Below are 19265 nucleotides of genomic sequence, written 5' to 3'. Positions count from 1 at the left end.
CAAATATGGCAAATATGTCCCGTCATACTTACCTGGTGAGGGTGTAGACGGAGAAGCTAGGAGATGCCAAATGACCCAGACAACTCTTGTGTTTGTCTGAAGCCTCTGGCCGGGTTTCCTAATGACCAGAGGGGCCAGCCGCGTCCTGCTACTCATCTCGCCCGTGGCCTCTGCTAAACCTGAGACCCCAGACCCTTTGGGCATTTTCTAGTATTTTGATAACAACAATGCATTGTTTTATTCAGACTAAAAGGCTAAACTCACACGCATACATGCCACTGTGCTTATAAGGGCATGAGATGGTCACTGCATACAATTGTGAATCACATTTTTTCTCCATCAGCTCAAAGAAGTGAAGCCTCCAAATCTCAAAATTCGAGTCACTGGCTAATCCTTAAGTAAGAGTTTGTCTATGTCCTTTTCCACCCGCTCTGGACAGTCGGTGCCAAGGGCATCCATCCCTGTGCAAACGTCCTCCACACTGGACCAGCTTCAGGAGGCCTTGTGTCATGGACAGAGCAGATCCTCACACTCGGCTTTGGGAAACTATTCCCCTCGGGGGCTGAATGCAAGCTGGTTGTGCTCGAGGCTGCCAGTGTGGGCACTTGAGGACTTCTCAGGGGAAGAGCCCAATGTCACACTGGCAGGGCTTTCTCCTTGGTCCCCAACCTCCCACCCAAGGCCACTTGCACCCTTGACACAGCCACAGTCCTCTGATGCTGGTAAACAAGGGCTGTCATTCAAGCACTCTCTTATCACCTCAACGGTTAACAGCTCCCAGTGGACAAAGTTTGCTTAGAATGTTCTAGATTCTTGGTTGTTTGTATTTGGAGGAAAACTGGAGTGACGAGAGAAAGCGAGAATATTTTTGCTAATCTAGTTTAACCTCATTTTATTCCCCTCCATTATCTTCTTTCTTTCTCCTCCTTCCCCCGCCCCACTACCACCTTGGGGAATATCAAAAGAGCAGAAAAACACAAAAAAGTGAAGCAGCAAAGAATTCTGCTTCAAGACAAACAGCAAGTGGCAAAACTAAAGTCAAATACTCAAGCCCAATGGACACTCTTAAAATGAATCTGCCTTTGCCCTCAAGATGTTTTCTGAGATGTTTTAAATTGAATTTTTTACTAGTCCCAGGCAAGCCAAGTTTCCCAGCTAATTAAGAACAGTTTAGCAGTCTGCACTGAATTCAGAAACTGCTGCCCAGACATTGTGGGTTGGGTACCAAGGAGCCATGCCGAGCTTCTTCCTCTCTCACCATCTTCTACAGCAGAGGCGAGGGTACAAAATATTCATGACCCTTCAGCTTCCCTTGTAGCCAGGGGTGGCCACGTGGTCAACTCCAGGCAATGACACTTAAGAGGAAGTTACTGCTGCCACTTCCAGGAAAGCATTAAAAAAAAGGGGGGGGTCAAGACCTGCTGTCATGTGCTTTCGCCTTCTGTATCTTCCTCCATTAATCCCGCCTTGGTATGTCAATACCTGGAGATACCTGGAGATGCAGCAGCCGTCTTGCGGCATCAATCAAGTGACAAGTCTGAGAATGACGACCTGGCCTGCAGCGGCAGAGTGAAAATACTGGGTCCCTGTGAGCCTCTCTGCCCCTGAGTTTATTGGTGAGTAAGATAAACGATTCCTTAATCTGTTTAGCCACTGCTCACCAGATATCATGTTTTTAGCAGCCCGATTCATTGCTCCTTGATAACATCCTATCTGGGTCCATAAAAACAAGTCACTTTTTTCTCTTAATTTCTAAATGAAAACTTTTTTTTAACTTTAATTTCTTCCTGTTTGTTGTTTTTAAGGGATCCACTCCAGGAATTTGATTTTGACAATGTCAATGCTTTATTTGTCAGAATGCCACCAACTTGAGTAAAGACACTGATGCAACGAGAAATTAGAGTGAACTGAACCAGCAGAGCTGGCAGAACTTGATCATTAGTAGTTAAGGTTTTACAGCCCTTGGCCATTTTATTCAGGAAGCAATGTAAGCAAAAGCTACTGTTTCAAGACAAAAACAAGAATGTTTCCCCATCAAAACCACCAACTTTCCAGAATGGTTTGATGGTGGTAGTTTAGTTGCTCAGTCATGTCCCCTTACAGGGACGATGCCATGTGTGTAATGAAAGTAAAAGTTTGGTCACTCAGTCGTATCCGACTCTTTGCGACCCTGTGGATTGTAGCCCACCAGGCTCCTCTGACCATGGGATTTCCCAGGCAAGAATACTGGAGTGGGTTGCCATTTCCTTCTCTAGGGGATCTTCCTGACCCAGGGATCGAACTGACCTCTGGAACCAGTGTCCTCTGCATTGTTGGTGGATTCTTTACCGCTGAGCCACCAGGGAAGCCCCCAGAAAGGTTTAGGGAAATGAAATTGGAGGAATTCCATAGATACACTTATTTATGAAAAACATAAGAAAACAAAGGACCCTGAAAAGAAAATGCCTAAGTAAGAGAAGGGAATAACAGGACTCCTGCCTGCTCTTGACCAGCAGCAGAAACCCAGAAACCAGTCCTTCTTGGGTTTTTGTGGGATCTTTTGCACATTCTTCAAATTCAGTTCGCGGCTGAGAAATAGTTTCTTAAAGAATAATCATTGTTTGCTGGTCCAGCTTAAATTCAGCCTACTACGAACTGCTTGACACACCAGCCAAAAAAAACTCCTTGAAAATTCATTCCTTGTCCCAAAATGTGAAAGTCATTGTCTAACTATGTTAAATACTTGGGCATTACTGTCGCTAAAATCACCACTCATCTTACTCAGAGCTCCCTAAAAAATACACTTAGAAAAGAAGCCAAGAAAATGCTATGGAGAGGAAGGTATAAAACAGGGTTACTGAGGCTGACAGTTCCGGAAGCCAGCCGCACAGATCCAGTGACAACCCAGATGGCTGAGGATAATCACTTTTTAAAATATATTTTCACATTTAAAATCTTTTAATATTTCAGATAATAGCTTACTGGTTATGAATGGGTTTAGAGGGAAATAAACTAGCAGTGGAGATGCAAACATTAGCAACACAGCCAATAAGCAAGCAGTTCAAGCACTGCAGCAGGACCGTTGGTGAAAAGGGAAAACCAGAGTCAGCAGTAAAGGAGAAAGGCGAGGAACACATGTTACATGCCCACTGAGGCCAGCCATTGCATTTACTTCTGCAACAGATATTTGCTGAGTACCTACTATGTGTCAGATTCTGAGCTCTGCACTAGGGATCCACAGGTGGTTAAAAAGAGTTCGTACACACAGGCTAAGTCACTTAAGTCGTGTCAGAGTCTTTGCAACCCCATGGACTGTAACCCACCAGGCTCCTCTGTCCTTGGCATCTCCCAGGCAAGAACACTGGATGGGTTGTCATTTCCTCCCCTCAATCCCAACTCAGGGATCAAGCCCATGTCTTCTGTTTGGCAGATGGATTCTTCCCCACTCAGCCACCTGGGGAGCCCACATGATGCAACTAGAGAAAGCCCACCACACCACAACAAAGACCCAGCACCACCAAAAATAAAAACGAAAGAACGGAGTCTTAGAGAGTTGAGTGACTTGCCAAGGGCACACAGCTACGAAGTGACAGTGGTCACAGCCAGGCCACTGTCTGTGGCCTGAAACCACAGACCATGTCCTGTCTACTACGTCTGGTTGCCTCTCAGCCCTGACTGTAGCTACAAGGAATAAATGGAGGCCTGGAGAGAAATCAGAGCCAAAGGTATGAGACTGAAAGTCATCAGTGGAAGCTGAATTCACGGGGACACGGGAGCTCATTGCACTGAGCGAGCTTTTGTCAGTGTCAGGAGGACTTCATGCTGCTGAATCCTCGTTCCTGGTCCTGGACTTACCCTTCTTCCAGCCACATGAATGATGCTCCTCCTGAAAGCACCTCTCCTGTCCTCCAACCCCACAATTTCCCACCTTCTAGGGCACCCTGCTCCCTGGTTTCTCTTCCCCATCGCCAGTCTCCTTTCTCAGCTCCTCCGTCTTTGCCAGGACTCAAACGTTCAAGTGCTTCCAAGCCCATGAATGATGCTCCTCCTGAAAGCACCTCTCCTGTCCTCCAACCCCACAATTTCCTGCCTTCTAGGACACCCTGCTCCCTGGTTTCTCTTCCCCATCGCCAGTCTCCTTTCTCAGCTCCTCCCTCTTTGCCAGGACTCAAACGTTCAGGTGCTTCCAAGCCCCGCTCTGGACCACTCTCTTCTCTGCGTGCACTTCCGGGGCCTTCTCAGTTAGCACATGGAGTTCCAGGATTGAAAACTCCATTCACATGCTGATGGTTCCCGAATGGCTTTTCCTCTGAGCACCAGGGTTTTTCAACCGTCTACTTAGCATCTCTGATGGAACCCAAAGAACACTGATGTCTAAAAGACGACTCAAAGTTGTTTTAAATCTGAAATATTAGTGATAAAATAGAGAACCAGGATTCAGGTTGCATCGTGGCAGACATGGGTAGAGAGATTTTCAAGAAGAAGCGAATATCCATCAGTGTCAAGTAAAGGCAGAGAAGAGCCCATTTTTCTCCACTGGTAAATAGGACATGCCCACCCTATTCAAGTACTTTCCAGGTGGTGCTAGTGGTAAAGAATCCACCTGCCAAAGTGGGAGATGCAAGAGATGCCGGTTCAATCCCTGGGTTGGGAAGATCCCCTGGAGTAGGAAATGGCAACCCACTCCAGTATTCTTGCCTGAAAAATTCCATAGGCAGAGGAGCCTAGCAGGCTACAGTCCATGCGGCTGCAAAGAGTCAAACATGACTGAGTACAACTATATATATTCCCTATTCAAAGCCCCAAACCAAGCAAATATGCCACTGAAGCTTCACTCTGCAAACATTAAACTTAATTTCATCCTTTGCTACGGCTACCCTCAAAGGATTTATGTGAGAATAAAATGTGAAAGAAGATCATAAAGCACTTAACAATATGAGATACAGGAAGAAGAGCCACAGGATTGATGTCACCAATTTCAACCCAAAAGAAAATGACCCGGCAGGATTCCCAGTACCTGGGCTCTGGGCCAGTGCTCCCTCCTCACAGAGCGTCAGTGGGCCTTGGGTTTTCACCTTCCTCATTCTTGGGAATTAATTCACAGAATGTACTTACTAGAATTTTTAAATCTTGAGAGTTAAGAGGAAAGTTGGGTCATCTAATCCCATTTCCCCTATTCAGTCTGCCTATCAGTGATGTGTCTAAAATAGTCTTCAATCCTTCCCATGACTAGATGGTTCTCCCCAGTCAAACCCCAACACGTTCCCCCACCTTCAAAGGTGCTTGCATGCTCAGTCGCTCAGTCATGTCTGACTCTTTGTGACCCTATGGACCATGGGATTCTCCAGGCAAGAAAACTGGAGCGGGTTGCCATTTCCTCCTCCAGGGGAACTTCCTGACCCAGGGATCAAACCCACATCTCCTGCACTGGCAGGCAGATTTTTTTACCACTGACCCAACTGGGAAGCCCACCTTCAAAGGTAAACAGCTCTGAATGTGTCGATTGGGTGGCATGGGATTACTAACCAAGGCACTGGCCTGGGATACAAGAGAAGCAATCACAGATAGGCACGAAAAACAGAGGTGTTCAGTCTCCTGAGGGCAGCACCCTGTTGGCATCTGAGAAGAGGAACAAGGGCATCCGACGGGAAACACCAGTTGAGTGCGACAAACAATATACATTATCAAGGGTCAGAAAGTCCTCCCCAGGCTGGGATGACTGGAGAACAAAGTGTGGTCTCAGTGCTCTCCACAGCTTGAATTCTAAGAGGACATTTAATCTCTTAAATGTTTGCCCACCTGATGCAAAGAGCTGACTCATTTGAAAATACCCCAATGCTGGGAAAGATTGAAGGCAGGAGGAAAAGGGGACTACAGAGGAGGAGATGGTTGGATGGCATCACTGACTCAATGGACATTGAGTAAACTCCTGGAGTTGGCGATGGACAGGGAGGCCTGGCATGCTGCAGTCCATGGGGTCACAAAGAGTCGGACACGAATGAGTGACTGAACTGAACTGAATCTCTTAAAATTTTCATCCAGTCTGCCCTTTATCCCTCAGAATGTTCCTGAGTTGTTCCCTGCAACGAAAACTCATTACTACTTCAGAGCATCAGTGGACCCTGTGGAACTCACCCCAGAGACCTCTCACAGGATCTCTGAGACAAAAGAGAGACACACAACATGCTCAGACAATAGCCGTGTCTCATCTCCCAGAGGTCTTCCTTCCTGGGTATTAGAGTCAAAGTGTCGTCATGACAACTCTAAGACAGGATCAGCCCAGGTCTCAGGCAGGGAGCATCATATTCTCTGTCCCTCTTTTCTCTTCCCTTTCACTGTGGTTTGCGTCGATATCCGTAGGTACGTTTGTGGATTCTGAGAGTTATTCAACATAAGAAGATGCTTCAACCCTTCCAGTCTATTAGAAAATAATCTAAAGAAATTGTTGGGTAGGGTAGTGAAGTGAAGTCAAAGTCGCTCAGTCGTGTCCAACTCTTTTCGACCCCATGGACTATACAGTCCGTGGAATTCTCCAGGCCAGAATACTGGGGTGGGTAGCCTTTCCCTTCTCCAGGGGATCTTCCCAACCCAGGGATCGAACCCAAGTCTCCCTCATTGCAGGCAGATTCTTTACCAGCTGAGCCACCAGGGAAGCCCATAGAAAATGGTACTAAAAGCAGCAGGGCCAGGGGTGGTTACAGCAGAAAGAGAACGTGGTGTCTTTCTGTGACACAAAGAGTGTCAGGGAGTCAGACATGCTGGGAAAGCCAGGCTGCCACCTAGACATCTCCACTAGGGAACACAACCCAGATAAAAGACAGTCACACATCCCAACTTTTACTACACAAAAATCATGCAGACTGCATCAACTTCGAAGTGCACCCACCAGGCCAAGTCCTCGGACAAATTCGGTGGTTCCCCTTGTCAACCTTCCCTGGTGGCTCAGGTGGTAAGGCATCTACCAGCAATGCGGGAGACCCAGGTTCGATACCTGGGTTGGGAAGATCCCCTGGAGAAGGAAATGGCAACCCACTCCAGTACCCTTGCCTGGAAAATCCCATGGACAGAGGAGCCTGGTAGGCTCCCTGGTAGTCCATGGGGTCTCAAAGAGTCCGACACAACTGAGTGACTTCACTCACATGTCAATCTTACAATTCTAGGTACATCAGTGTAAAAACATTCACAACTTAACACTCTCTGGCAGGTGGAAGTTGTTAGAAAGTACTAGGTGATCTTATATTGCTACTGATCACATTTGATGCCATTATTTATTGTTACAGCAATTCCAGCTCCTTTAATAAGTCTTTATAGCCTGTGCCTTAGAGCCGAGCAGAGTTACTTGTCCATAGGAGACCTGAGTGAGGGAGTGAAAGTCACTCTGTCGTGTCCAATTCTTTAAGACCCCATGGACTGTAGCCCACCAGGCTCCTCTGTCCGTGGAATTCTCCAGGCAAGAATACTGGAGTGGGTTGCCATTTCCATCTCAGGGGACTTCCCTGAGTTAACTGTTTAATCACTTACTTTATGAATGAAGGCTGTAGCCAGGCTGGATCTATGAATGCGGCTCACTGAATGTGTGTAGGTGTTTGAAGCTCTGGGTTGACAGTTCAGCACACAATGCAACACAGTGACTCGTGTCTGCCCACATCTCCGCTCCAGGCCAGTGCTGGAGGCTGTGTGAATTCTTTCACCTACTGAAAAGGAATCGTGTTGGTATGTAGGCATACCACACATCGTGGGTTGAACTGTGTTCTCCAGAAAGATACGTTGGGTCCTAACACCCAGGACCTGTGGATGGGATTTAGAAACAGGTTTTTGTAGATGTGATCACATTAAGATGAAATCATGCTTGACTAGGGGTGGCCTTGATTCCATATGACTAATATCCTCATTAGATGACACACAGGGAAAATGCCATGTGACAAGAGAGATAGATGGAGTGATGCGTCCACAAGCCAGGAAACATCAAGGATTTTGGAAATCTCCAGAAGCTAAGGAAAGGAAGGATTCTTCCCTAGAGCCTTCAGAAAGAGTACCACCTTGCCCTGCAGATCTCAGATTTCTACTCTCCAGACCTATGGAAAAATAAACTTCTGTTGTTTAAAGGGCCATGCAGATTGTGGCCCCTTGTCCTGGCAGCCCTGGAAAATGAGTGTATCTATCATGTAAAAGACCCTGATGCCGGGAAAGATTGAAGGCAGGAGGAGAAGGGGACAACAGAGGATGAGACGGTTGGATGCCATCACCAAATCAATAGACTTGCGTTTGAGCAAGCTCCAGGAGATGGTGAAAGACAGGGAGGCCTGGTGTGCTGCAGTCCATGGGGTCGCAAAGAGTTGGGCACCACTTAGTGACTAAACAACAACAACCATGTAAATAAAGTTCTTCACTCTCACCACAGGTGGGACTTCCAACACAAGCCAACACTCCTCAAAACCCACTGGTTCAGGTGAGAGGGATGCACGCACCTGCCCCACACCCACCAGCCTACACACCAAGCTGGCGTCAGGTCAACACACACAAAAAGCAGAAGCAGTGACAGACTTTATTTTCCTGGATTCCAAAATCACTGCGGATGGTGACTGTAGCCACGGAATTCAAAGACACTTGCTCCTTGGAAGAAAAGTATGACCAACCTAGACAGCATATTAAACAGCAGAGACATCACTTTACTGACAAAGGTTCATAGAGTCAAAGCCATGGTTTTCCCAGTAGTCATGTACAGATGTGAGAGTTGGACTACAAAGAAGGCTGAGCACCAAAGAACTGATGCTTTCAAACTGTGGTGTTGGAGAAGACTCCTGAGAGTCCCTGTTGACAGCAAGGAGATCAAACCAGTCTATCCTAAAGGAAATCAATCCTGAATATTCACTGGAAGGACTAGGAAATGAGTATACCTACCATGTAAAAGACCCTGATGCTGGGAAAGATTGAAGGCAGGCGGAGAAGGGGGCGACAGAGGATGAGATGGTTGCATGGCATCACCAGCATAGGAGTTTGAGCAAAGTACCGGAGATGGTGAAGGACAGGGAAGCCAGATGTGCTGCACTCCATGGGGTTGCAAAGAGTCGGACACGACTTAGCGACTAAACAACAAACAACAAATGTCATATGTAATTACTGCCAAAGAAAGCACACCCGATCATTCAGTGAATATTCACTAAGCACCCCTACTTCCAGACAGCATTCGAGGCAATGGGGAGACTTCAGTGAACAAAACTGACCTAACATCATATGATCATGGAGCTTTGGTTCCAGAGGAGGAAGACAGGCAATTACCACCACACACGTGAAATACACACACTCTCAGGTAGAGACAGAGGTTATGGAGAAAAATAAAGCTGGGATAAGAAGCGGTGCAGGGTAGGGGTAGGATTACACTGTTAAATGGTGGGGCGTGGTCAGGTGAGACCTCGTGAGAAGATGATATCCCATAAAGAACCTGAAGACAATGAGGGATATCCCGTAAGTGTTTATGGACAGTTGTTCAGGCCAATGGAACAGCAAGTGCAAAGGCCCTGGGGCTGGGAGGTACCCAGCACACACGGAGCCAGCAAGGAGGCTCGGGGATGGATGCTGAAGGTGAGGGAGGGCCTGCTGTGGAAGATGATTATGTGCAGCCTCAAAAACTTGCTCGGGATTGGTTTTCTGTCTGAGAGAGACAGAAGGTTATGTGACTTCATGCATCATGAGAACCACTGTGCTGGGGGGTTGAAAACAGAGTGTAGGGGGAGAGGGCAGGAGCAGGGGAACCAGTGAGAAGGCTACTGCAATAATCCGGGTACGATGGCATGGACCAGGGTGGGCGTGGCCCTTTCCTGCCATGCCAGATTCCTCACCGGAGTATCCAAGTACACACAGAAAATATGGGCAAACTAACTGCTGTGATCTCAAGCAGAAAGTGCTAACATATACTTTTTAAAAACAGGCTTTTGCCAATTTCAAAAGGTTACATATACAAGTCCATTGATATGATGTGACTTCTTTTTTTTTGGTCATGCCACTCAGTATGCACACAGTTAGGGATCTCAGTTCCCCAACAAGGGATTAGACGCCCTCCGGAACTCCCTGCAGTGGAAGCATGGAGCCTTCATCAATGGACTGTCAGGAAAGTCCCTGATATGACATTCTTGAAACGACAAAATTACAAAGATGGAGAATGGATTGGTGGTGGCCAAGAAGGGGGTGAAGAAGGGAGGTGGGCATGGCTGCCAAAGAGGAGTGGGAGGGGTCCTTCTGATGGACTGTTCTGTATCTCGACTATGGTGGTTGCACAGGCTACACGTGTGGAGAAATCACACACACACACATACACACACACACACAGAAAAGCACATGACACTGGGGCGCGCTGGATAAAGTCGACACATGGCACCAACATCAGCTGCCCACCCAGGGCAGTGCGCTGCAGCCCTGCAAGATGTTACCTGGGGGAGAAACCGGGGGACGGTCACCGGCTCTCTGCATCACTTCTTACAATTGCAAAGAGAATCTACAACTCCCTGAAAATAAAAACTTCTAAAAACCATTAAAAAAAAAAAGAATCTTTTACACTATAAAGTCGTCCAAAGCCCTATTGTAATCTGCCATAAAGCACAAGAAAAACAAACAGAATGAAGCAGTAAGCATAGATTGCATGTAAGATATGAGTTTACGAAATATAGGTGAAATTCACAGCTTGTTTTAATTATACACTATGAGTGAACAAGAAGTAGATTGTGAGAAAAATGTGACTTCATAAGATTTATTAAGAATAATAGGTTATCTCCCTTTAAAACATGCTGCAGATGGAACATATGAACAAGATGGAACAAGAGTAGCACTTACAGACAGATAAGGATGGAAAGTCATTAGGCATGAGCATGCAAACTCTGAACTGACAGTCATCCCCTAAATTGACTACCCACTGGTGACGCTGGGTACAGTCCTGTTCAGCCCTAACATTTTTGTCTAGGGCAACAATCCGTTAAAGCTTTCTTCAAACTGACCCACAGCAAGCACAATAAACCCCCCACCCCCTTTACCCCTACACCCCCACCCTGCACCCACTCACCCCCGCCCCAGCTTCAGTGGAACAGCCTCACCTCCGCTCTCCACGTGCTAGGTGGGAGCCGTGGGTGACAACCACACAACCAGGCCATCGCCAGTGCGGACAGGCTGAGCCGTCTCAGCAGAGGATTTTATTTTTATAAAACTCTACGAGGATGAGGTGGTACTGCCCTCAGGAGATGGTGCTGGCCGCTTTCCCCTCTGTTGCCCCAGAGAACCTGTCAGTGTTAACAGGCGCCCTGGCCTGGTTCAGACGGCAGCTCGTGGGGCCCAGGTGCCCCGGCCACCCTCACCTGACCTGGCCTGGGCTGGGGTTGTTCCTCTGAGCTCCCAGGAAGACCACACGTGCCCCCTCAGCTCTCCAACCTCTTTGGCCCTGCCCAGCCCTGGAAAGTCCAGCTGTGGTAAGTGTTGGTGGGACTGCATGGGCAGACAAATGCGGAGTCATCTCAAATTAGGAGCCATGGTTGCAGAGCTGCTCGGATTGCTTATCATGATGCTAACTGGTTCCAGCCACGGCATGGGGGCGCAGGGACCCACTGTCCACCCACCTGTGCACAAGCCACACAGGTGCATCCGCAATCCACGTTTGCTGGCTGGGACCAACCATCTGGCCACGTAAATCAACCTTCTAACCCTGAAATGCATCTTTAAAAGCAGAGACATTACTTTGCCAACAAAGGTCTGTCTAGTGAAAGCTACGGTGTTTCCAGTAGTCATATATGGATGTGAGAGTTGGACTATAAAGAAAGCTGAGTGCCAAAGAATTGATGCTTTTGAACTATGGTGTTGGAGAAGACTCTTGAGAGTCCCTTGGATTGCAAGGAGATCCAACCAGCCAATCCTAAAGGAAATCAGTCCTGAATATTCATTGGACGGACTGATGCTGAAGCTGAAATTCCGATACTTTGGCCACCTGCTGCAAAGAACCGACTCATTGGAAAAGACCCTGATGCTGAGAAAGATTGAAGGCAGGAGGAGAAGGGGACAACAGAGGGTGAGATGGCTGGATGGCATCACTGACTCAATGGACATGAGTTTGAGTGAACTCCGGGAGTTGATGATGGACAGGGAGGCCTGGCGGGCTGTGGTCCATGGGATCGCAAAGAGTCGGACATGACTGAGTGACTGAACTGAACTGAACTGAGTTATTTTGGGGCACTTATTAAACCCATCTTAGGATTTGCATCAGTGTCCCTGAATACAAAAAGAATCCACAGAGCATGGAGGGGGGTGGATATTGAGAGAGACAGTTTCACTAAAACTCACTCAAAAATGACCTCCAGCACCCAGAAGGCAGGCACCACCCCATGGGGTCCCCGGTCCTCACCCATCCTCCAGCTGCTGCGGCTCTGGCTGGAACCCGCAGATTCCAGGGGTACCCCAGCAGCTACAAAGGGCTGCTGACCTCAGCTTTAGGTGTAGGTTTCAAGTTCTTTCTCACCAGCAGTCAGGTGAAAATTGATAACTTGCAGGCATCACAATGAGTGATGTGTCCTTCCCAGCTTAATATCTGAAGGAAGCTCCAGTGAGTAGCAGAAATGAAAAAAAAAAAAAAAGTGAAACACTAAGGGAAAACCAAAGCAAGTAACTGAACGTGTGTTCTGTAAAGCCCCCCAACCACTGGGGCCGCAAAGCGAGGGGCCAGCGGGCAGCGCCGCGCAGCGGGAAGGCCCGGAGCGCCCTCTAAGGGCCGTGGGCCGCAAACACTGCCGCGCGCCAGGCCGGGAGCCGAAAAGGGAAGAAACTGGGAGGAAAAAAATGTCTTCCACATGATGTCACCTAATACTCAGGGCCACAAAAATTCCTTATTCAAAATTTCTAAATTTTAACCATCTGATCCATCCTGGAGAACTTTCCTTAATAAGATGATAATAGTAACACAATTCCCCCAAATTAAATTAAATCCACCTTCTTTGTAACTAAAACAAGGATAAAAAATATATAGAAAAATATATATAGAAAAAATAAAAAATATGTATAAAAAATAAAAGATTAAAAAAAAGGGAAAGACAAGTATAACATCTTAGAAGGAAAAAAGGATGTTGGCCATGTGTTTAACCAGTATCTCCCTGATTCCAAATGCTCTAATGTTGTCTACTAAAATAATGAAATATCCATCCCCAGCCCCCAGTTACCCAGTCCTCCCCAAAGGCAGCCAAGTTTTCAATTTCAGGTGTATCCTAACATAAATATTCTATGGCTAAACATCTGATTACATATACATATATATTCTTTTCTTTATCTTTATATATTTAAATACTGACCCCCATATTTTCTAACTGAAATGAAACCTTCTGATAAGAAGTTTTATTGTAACTCAAGAAACTCCCAAATTCCAAAGGGACCAGTAAAAAGGATCTGCTTCTTATCAGCAAAGTCATGGAGACTTTCCTGAAATCTCTGCATCTAATCACCTCCCCCCACTCTCACCCCATGCAGTGGCAGAATAATGCCCCCCCAAAATGTGCATGTCCTAATCCCCAGAACCTGTGAATGCATGACCTCACACAGAAAAATCAACTTTGCACATGTGATTAAGTTAAGGACCATCCAATGTAATCACAAGAGTCTCTATGAGCGAAAGAGGGAGAAGGAAGGTCAGAGAAGGTGATGCGTGGATACAAGCAGAGTGAGGTCATTGCTGGAGAGGCCACCAGCTGAGGATGTCAGCATCTCTAGAAGCTGGAAAGGGTGAGAAATGCATTTTCCCTCAAGCACCGAGAAGGAACACGACCCTTGATTTTAGCCCAGTGAGGCCCATTTCAGACTTCTAACCTCCAGAACTATAACAAATGTGTGTTATTTAAAGCCACTAAGTTTGCGGCAACTTGTTACAACAGCAAAAGGAAACTAATACACCCCTCCACTCCTCATCTCCAACCAGGCCAGTTTTGGGGGAATGGGCCCTTAGGTCTTAAACAGAGCTAGGGATGGTCTTGGTAAGGTGGTACCCTGGAACTGACCGGTGATAACTTTCCAGGGACACAAGTTATCGCTCTGCAATTCTATCACAACCTCTAAACACTACTAGTGAATTCTGTGCTCAGTTGACAAAAAACAAACAGTTTTTTTCATCTGAGGAGAGGGAGTCCAATGCACAAGATAAAAAGAGAGGGGAAGCTCACCCACTCCTTTCAGAGGACAGAAGGAGGAGGGAAACCTAAGAGCTGCATGGAGCCTGGGCCACAGGAGAGCCTATGAGGGCTTCTAGGGGAGAAGGAATCTATTTACTTGGTCTAATGGGGATTGACTAACTAGCCTGAGGTCACAGGGCAGGTGAAGGGTGATAGCGTGGAGACAAACCCACACACCTTGATTTGAGCCTACTTCCTTTCTATACACCAGTTGTCATCAAACTTCCTGTTCTCAGATTCCTTTCTATGCTTAAATTAATGAGGATCTCACAGAGGTTATGTTTATGTCTACTTACTAGAAATTAAATCTTGGAAGAGGTTAATCTACATACCTATTGATGCACCCCACTCCAGTACTCTTGCCTGGAAAATCCCATGGATGGAGGAGCCTGGTAGGCTGCAGTCCATGGGGTCGCTGGGAGTCGGACACGACTGAGTGACTTCACTTTCACTTTTCACGTTCATGCATTGGAGAAGGAAATGGCAACCCACTCCAGTGTTCTTGCCTGGAGAATCCCAGGGATGGGGGAGCCATCTCTGGGGTCACACAGAGTTGGACATGACTGAAGCGACTTAGTAGTAGTAGTAGTTGTTGTATTGATTCATGTTGAAATAGCAATAGTAAACAATTACAAGCTGTCATAGCAAACTGGATTTTATAATAAACTGTTTTCCAAAACAAAAAATAATAATGAGAAGAATGGCATTTTGGGCATTTTGACAAGTCTCTTTCATGGAGGACAGAAGGATCTCCTATCCAGTTGTAACCTATTGCAGTATATTGTTTTCACTGGAGTCCCCTAAAAACATCAGGCCTCATACAGATATTGGAAAAGTACTTCAATAGCCTTACAGATAAGTTTGGAAAGTCTTTGATACTACACCAAAACTCATCAAGTTGTAGTTCCTTAAAGGTTACCTGCAGTGTACAATCTGAAACCATATAAAGAATTTCTCACATTTTGTTACACTAAAAACCCACTGGGGTATTTTGAACTTCGATGGATCTTTTAGCCAGGCAAGTTTTCATAACACTGTGCAGCAGTCACCTGGATTTACCAGCTCACTGGGCTGTGCAGAGCATCTAAACGCTGATACATTTTATAACACAGTATTCCAAAATCATTTATATCACCACCTATCTTGTTAGAAAATTGTCTAAATAGTGGGACACATTCAAGCTTAGGATGTTGGCGGTGACTTGGCAAAATTCTAATTTTCACTTGACAGCTTACATTTTCTCACTGGCATGAGCAGTTATTCTACCAGAAGCAGCAGCCTACCTTTGTTCATTTTATGAGATGTCTGCCAAATACCTAAGTCAAAATAACGGGTTTGTTCACAGCCGTTCTTTCTAGTCAAGGTGGTGTTCCGTAAAAAAGAGCAGCTAGTTCAGCTCACACCTCACACCATCACACAACTGCTTTCCTGCACAATTACCAAAGAACTTCCCTGGTAGCTCAGACAGTAAAGAATCCGCCTGTAGTGCAGGAGATATGGGTGCGATCCCTGGTCGGGAAGATCCCCTGGAGAAAAGAATGGCTACCCACTCCTTGGGTAGCCTGGAAAACCCTGTGGGCAGAGGAGCCGGTGGGCTACAGTCCATGGGGTCGAAAAGAGTCAGACATGACTGAGCGACTAACACTTCCACTTCACTGATGAACATGGGCTGTCAGAAGAAGTACTAATCATGCCTTTCCCATTTCTTCACACAGCATATTAAAAAGACATGCATACAAGGGTAGAGATTTGGTAAAATCTACCACTTTTATTCTTGCACCAAGGACATTCTTCATTGAAACTAGCATATCCTTTCTTCAAAAGTCTGAAAGATACAATGAGCCTGAGTTCATGAGGGCACCAATGCCAAGATTCACCCTAAAGCACCACCAGTTTTCCCACTAAACTTTTGTACTGTCTCCACAGATACTAACACTGTGAAAAAGGCAAATAGTATCTTAGTATTACTTTGAAAATTGCTTTGACCTTGAGGATTCCCTGAAAGAGTCTTCAAGCTTTAAAGAAAAATAAATCACCCCAAACCACCCTAAGATAACCATTATAAACATATGACAGTGTGTGTGTGTGTGTGTGTGTTCTTATATGGTTTCTAGAAAACTGTCTTATCAGACTGACAAGTGCAATCATAATTTTAATGGTTGGGTTGTATTTTATTGTAGGGAGGGCGGAGGGGGTGAAAGGCATCACTTGCTTTTTTCGTTTTACATTTTAACTGACCATCAAGATGAAGGGTTTATTTAGGTCTTCAGCATGCCCTGCAAATCATCTCTGCTTTAAAGAAAATTCCTCTGAGCTGTGGTGGGTCCACCACTAGGAATCTGTCTCTGGGGGATTTCATTACAGGGATTCTGGTCCCAAAGGTCTGGGGACTAGGAGAGGCTCTGACTCAAGAAGCTTGCTAAGCCCGTGCATCGGTTGAGCCAGAGAGGAAGCAGTGTGTCCACAGCCCTGCTCTAACACCCAGAGTACAAGTCTGGAGCAGTGACTGTAGCTATCACAGCAAGACAGACAGGAAGCCTTCCGGAGAAGCAGATGAAATACATTTTGTGACCCCGATTTCTTCCCCAGCACCGGGGAGCTTTCGGCAGGTTCCGTCTGTTCCTTTCTTTCTGTCATTTAAAGGCAGAGGATATGCTTTTCAAAATATGCTTGTCCTCCTTTGTCTGCTTCTAGTCTGGTCATCATTTTCCTGCAAATCCCACGTCAACACAGTAGAGAGAAGTGCCAGCAAGCGTTCCAGCTCCAACATTCCACAGCTCAGTGATTTACAGAGCAGAAGGCGAGAGAAGCAGCAGCACGGAACACAGCTGGGTCCCGGGAGCAATCGCAAGCCACCCAGACCTCAGACCCACTCAAATGTAACCCATCAAGCAGGTGGCAGTGCAGTCTAGCAGGTCCAAGGCATGGCACTGGCCCCAATTTCAGTCTGCTTTCTGATAAAAAAAACTTTCTCAACATTCAGAGAATTTTAATTTAGAGGGGTAAAAAAAGCCATGGGTTGTAGGTGAAAGGTTTTAAAAGTCTTATTATTGATAAAAATGCTATAAAAAATATTCAGACAATGCTTTCCTAGAAGTAGCTAACAGAGAGGAAAAAACCCACAGCTGGAACAGCCTTTTATGAACAAGTGGCATCTCAGCACTTGGCATAATCCTGAAGCAAGCGTTACACATGAGGCACCCACCGAAAAGAGTCACCAAGCAGTGTGGCCCTTTCCCCCTTTCACTTGTAGTAAGAGGGCACTCGAGATCCGAAATAGTCTCACAAAGCAAGTAGCCCTCCTTGGAATCGCGTCTGAATTTTTTATAACCCAGCTGAGAGTGAACAGTATCAACAAAAATGTCCATTTCTTGGATTCCTACAAACCGATGACATAAATAAAATCCACACAGTGTCGTGTGAAAATGCCTGCACAGGAGGTGGAAACAAAGACCACCAACGGCTTGGGGATGAAAACCCTTGTCTCTGTCTCTGCAGGAAACCTGCGAGAAATGTGAACACAGCGCGCTTGCATTTTCGGAAAAGCAGTTGCTCACCTTTCAGCCCCCCACCCCGTGCCCAGCCTCGGCCTTAGGGGAAGGGTGAGGTCCTCCCGAACCGATTCCCGGCTTCCCCTCTCTCCTCTCAAGACAGAAGTCCTCTCCCAGCTCCAAAGTTCCCACCAAGATGCACCCTAAGAGTCGGGCTTCTCCTTGGGCACCGAGGTACCCGACCGCCCCGCGGCGGCTCACGGCTCTCCCCGCGCGCTCGTGGACGTGTCCTGCCTGTCCGCCTCCCTCTGGTCTCCCGGGAACCGTCCACCACACACCAGACATCCGTGCCTCGGGGCAGGTGAACAAGAGGAAAAGAAGGATGCCCCCGGGGGGAAATTCTGGGCGAAGGAAAGCATCGCCCTCACTCCCACCGCAGCGCCAAAAGGTCACTTTTCTTTTCCTCCCGCGCCCCCCACTTTTTTTTTTTTCCCCAGGCTTTTCTTTGCCTGAATGTTCCTGGGATGTCCGATTCCGGGCATTCGACGGCAAAATTGAAACCGAGGAAACTGAGGTCCCCTGAGGCTAACCGTGTCCCTGCGCTCGCCTCCCGCGCGCGAGGCACCGAATACCGGGACCCCCTCGTCCCCAGTCGCCCCTCCACGCCGGGACTCGCGAACGATGAGGACGCACAGGTTAGGGACCCGACATGCAGTCAGTACAGAGCAGGGAGGGCGGCGGTGCCCGGAGCGACAGGCGGTCGAGGGGCGCACGGAAAGTGGACAGAGAGGCGCAAAGAGCCCGGCGCCCGAGCCCGGGACTGCGCGTACCTGGAGCAGCCCCCGCCGGGGAGACGACGGGCAGCAGCGCAGCTAGGAGCAGCAGCGCCGCCCAGGGCAGCGGGCGCCGCGCGCGATGGGACGCCCGGACCTCGGGGGCCATCGCGAGCCCCGGGGTGCGCGGCCGACTGGGCCAGGCGGCGGGCGGGAGGGCGGGCAGGCGCTGGGCGAGAGTCCGGGAGTGCGGAGGGGGTGCCGTCGGGTCCCCGCCGTCGGTATGCGTCTGAGCGCTCTGCGCCGCGCCCGCGCGCCCCTGGCCCCTCGCCGAGAGCTTCCGGCCCCGCGCCCCGGCCGCCGCGCTCCGCACTGAGGCCGCCGGCCGCCGGCCGCGCTTTTTAGCCGCGCGCTGGCTCCCCCTGCCGGCGCGAGGGCGGCGGGGGTGGGGGCCCGAGGCGGGCGGGGCGCGGGGCCGGGGCTCCGGGTGCCCGAGAGCGGCGGAAAACCTCTGGGCGGGTCTGAAAACGCGGGATTGGGGGGCGCCCCGGGCGTCTAATCTTCTCTGGCTTGCTGGCTCAAAAAAGGGCCCGTCACGTCCAGTCGTCGCCAAGCCCAGGTGTGCCCTCTGTCACCTTAAATAAAGACCTTTGGCGTCCCCGGTGGGGACCCTGGCCAGGCTCCTTCACCTCGATCCGCACGCGGCCGTCGCCCCTGCGGCTCACCCCCGCCTTCCCCACACCCCGCGTTAGAAAGGGGGTTTCGTGTCCTTGGACACCGCTGCTCCCGGCTGTCTTGTGCGGAGCCGGTGAACTGGGTTCAAAGGAAGCGTTCTG

The 19265-nt window shown here is 48.2% G+C and overlaps 1 protein-coding gene across 1 annotated transcript in view; it reads right to left on the bottom strand.

Moving 5' to 3' along the window:
* The window catches only part of FNDC1 (fibronectin type III domain containing 1), a 109983-nt gene extending 91177 nt beyond the window's left edge, over positions 1 to 18806 (bottom strand). Inside the window, exon 1 of the mRNA XM_086318594.1 lies at positions 18487 to 18806. Coding sequence (XP_086174720.1) covers positions 18487 to 18598 — 112 coding nt within the window. The 5' untranslated portion in view covers positions 18599 to 18806. The remainder of the gene's footprint in view (positions 1 to 18486) is intronic.
* Between the last annotated feature and the right edge of the window lie 459 nt (positions 18807 to 19265).

Source organism: Bos grunniens, chromosome 9 (genome assembly GCF_055505025.1).
Source record: "Bos grunniens cultivar Pamir isolate PY7600 chromosome 9, Bosgru_T2T1.0, whole genome shotgun sequence".
Lineage (NCBI taxonomy): Eukaryota > Metazoa > Chordata > Mammalia > Artiodactyla > Bovidae > Bos > Bos grunniens.
The sequence above is the reverse complement of the archived record's forward strand: the minus strand, read 5'-3'. Positions and strand labels throughout refer to the sequence as shown.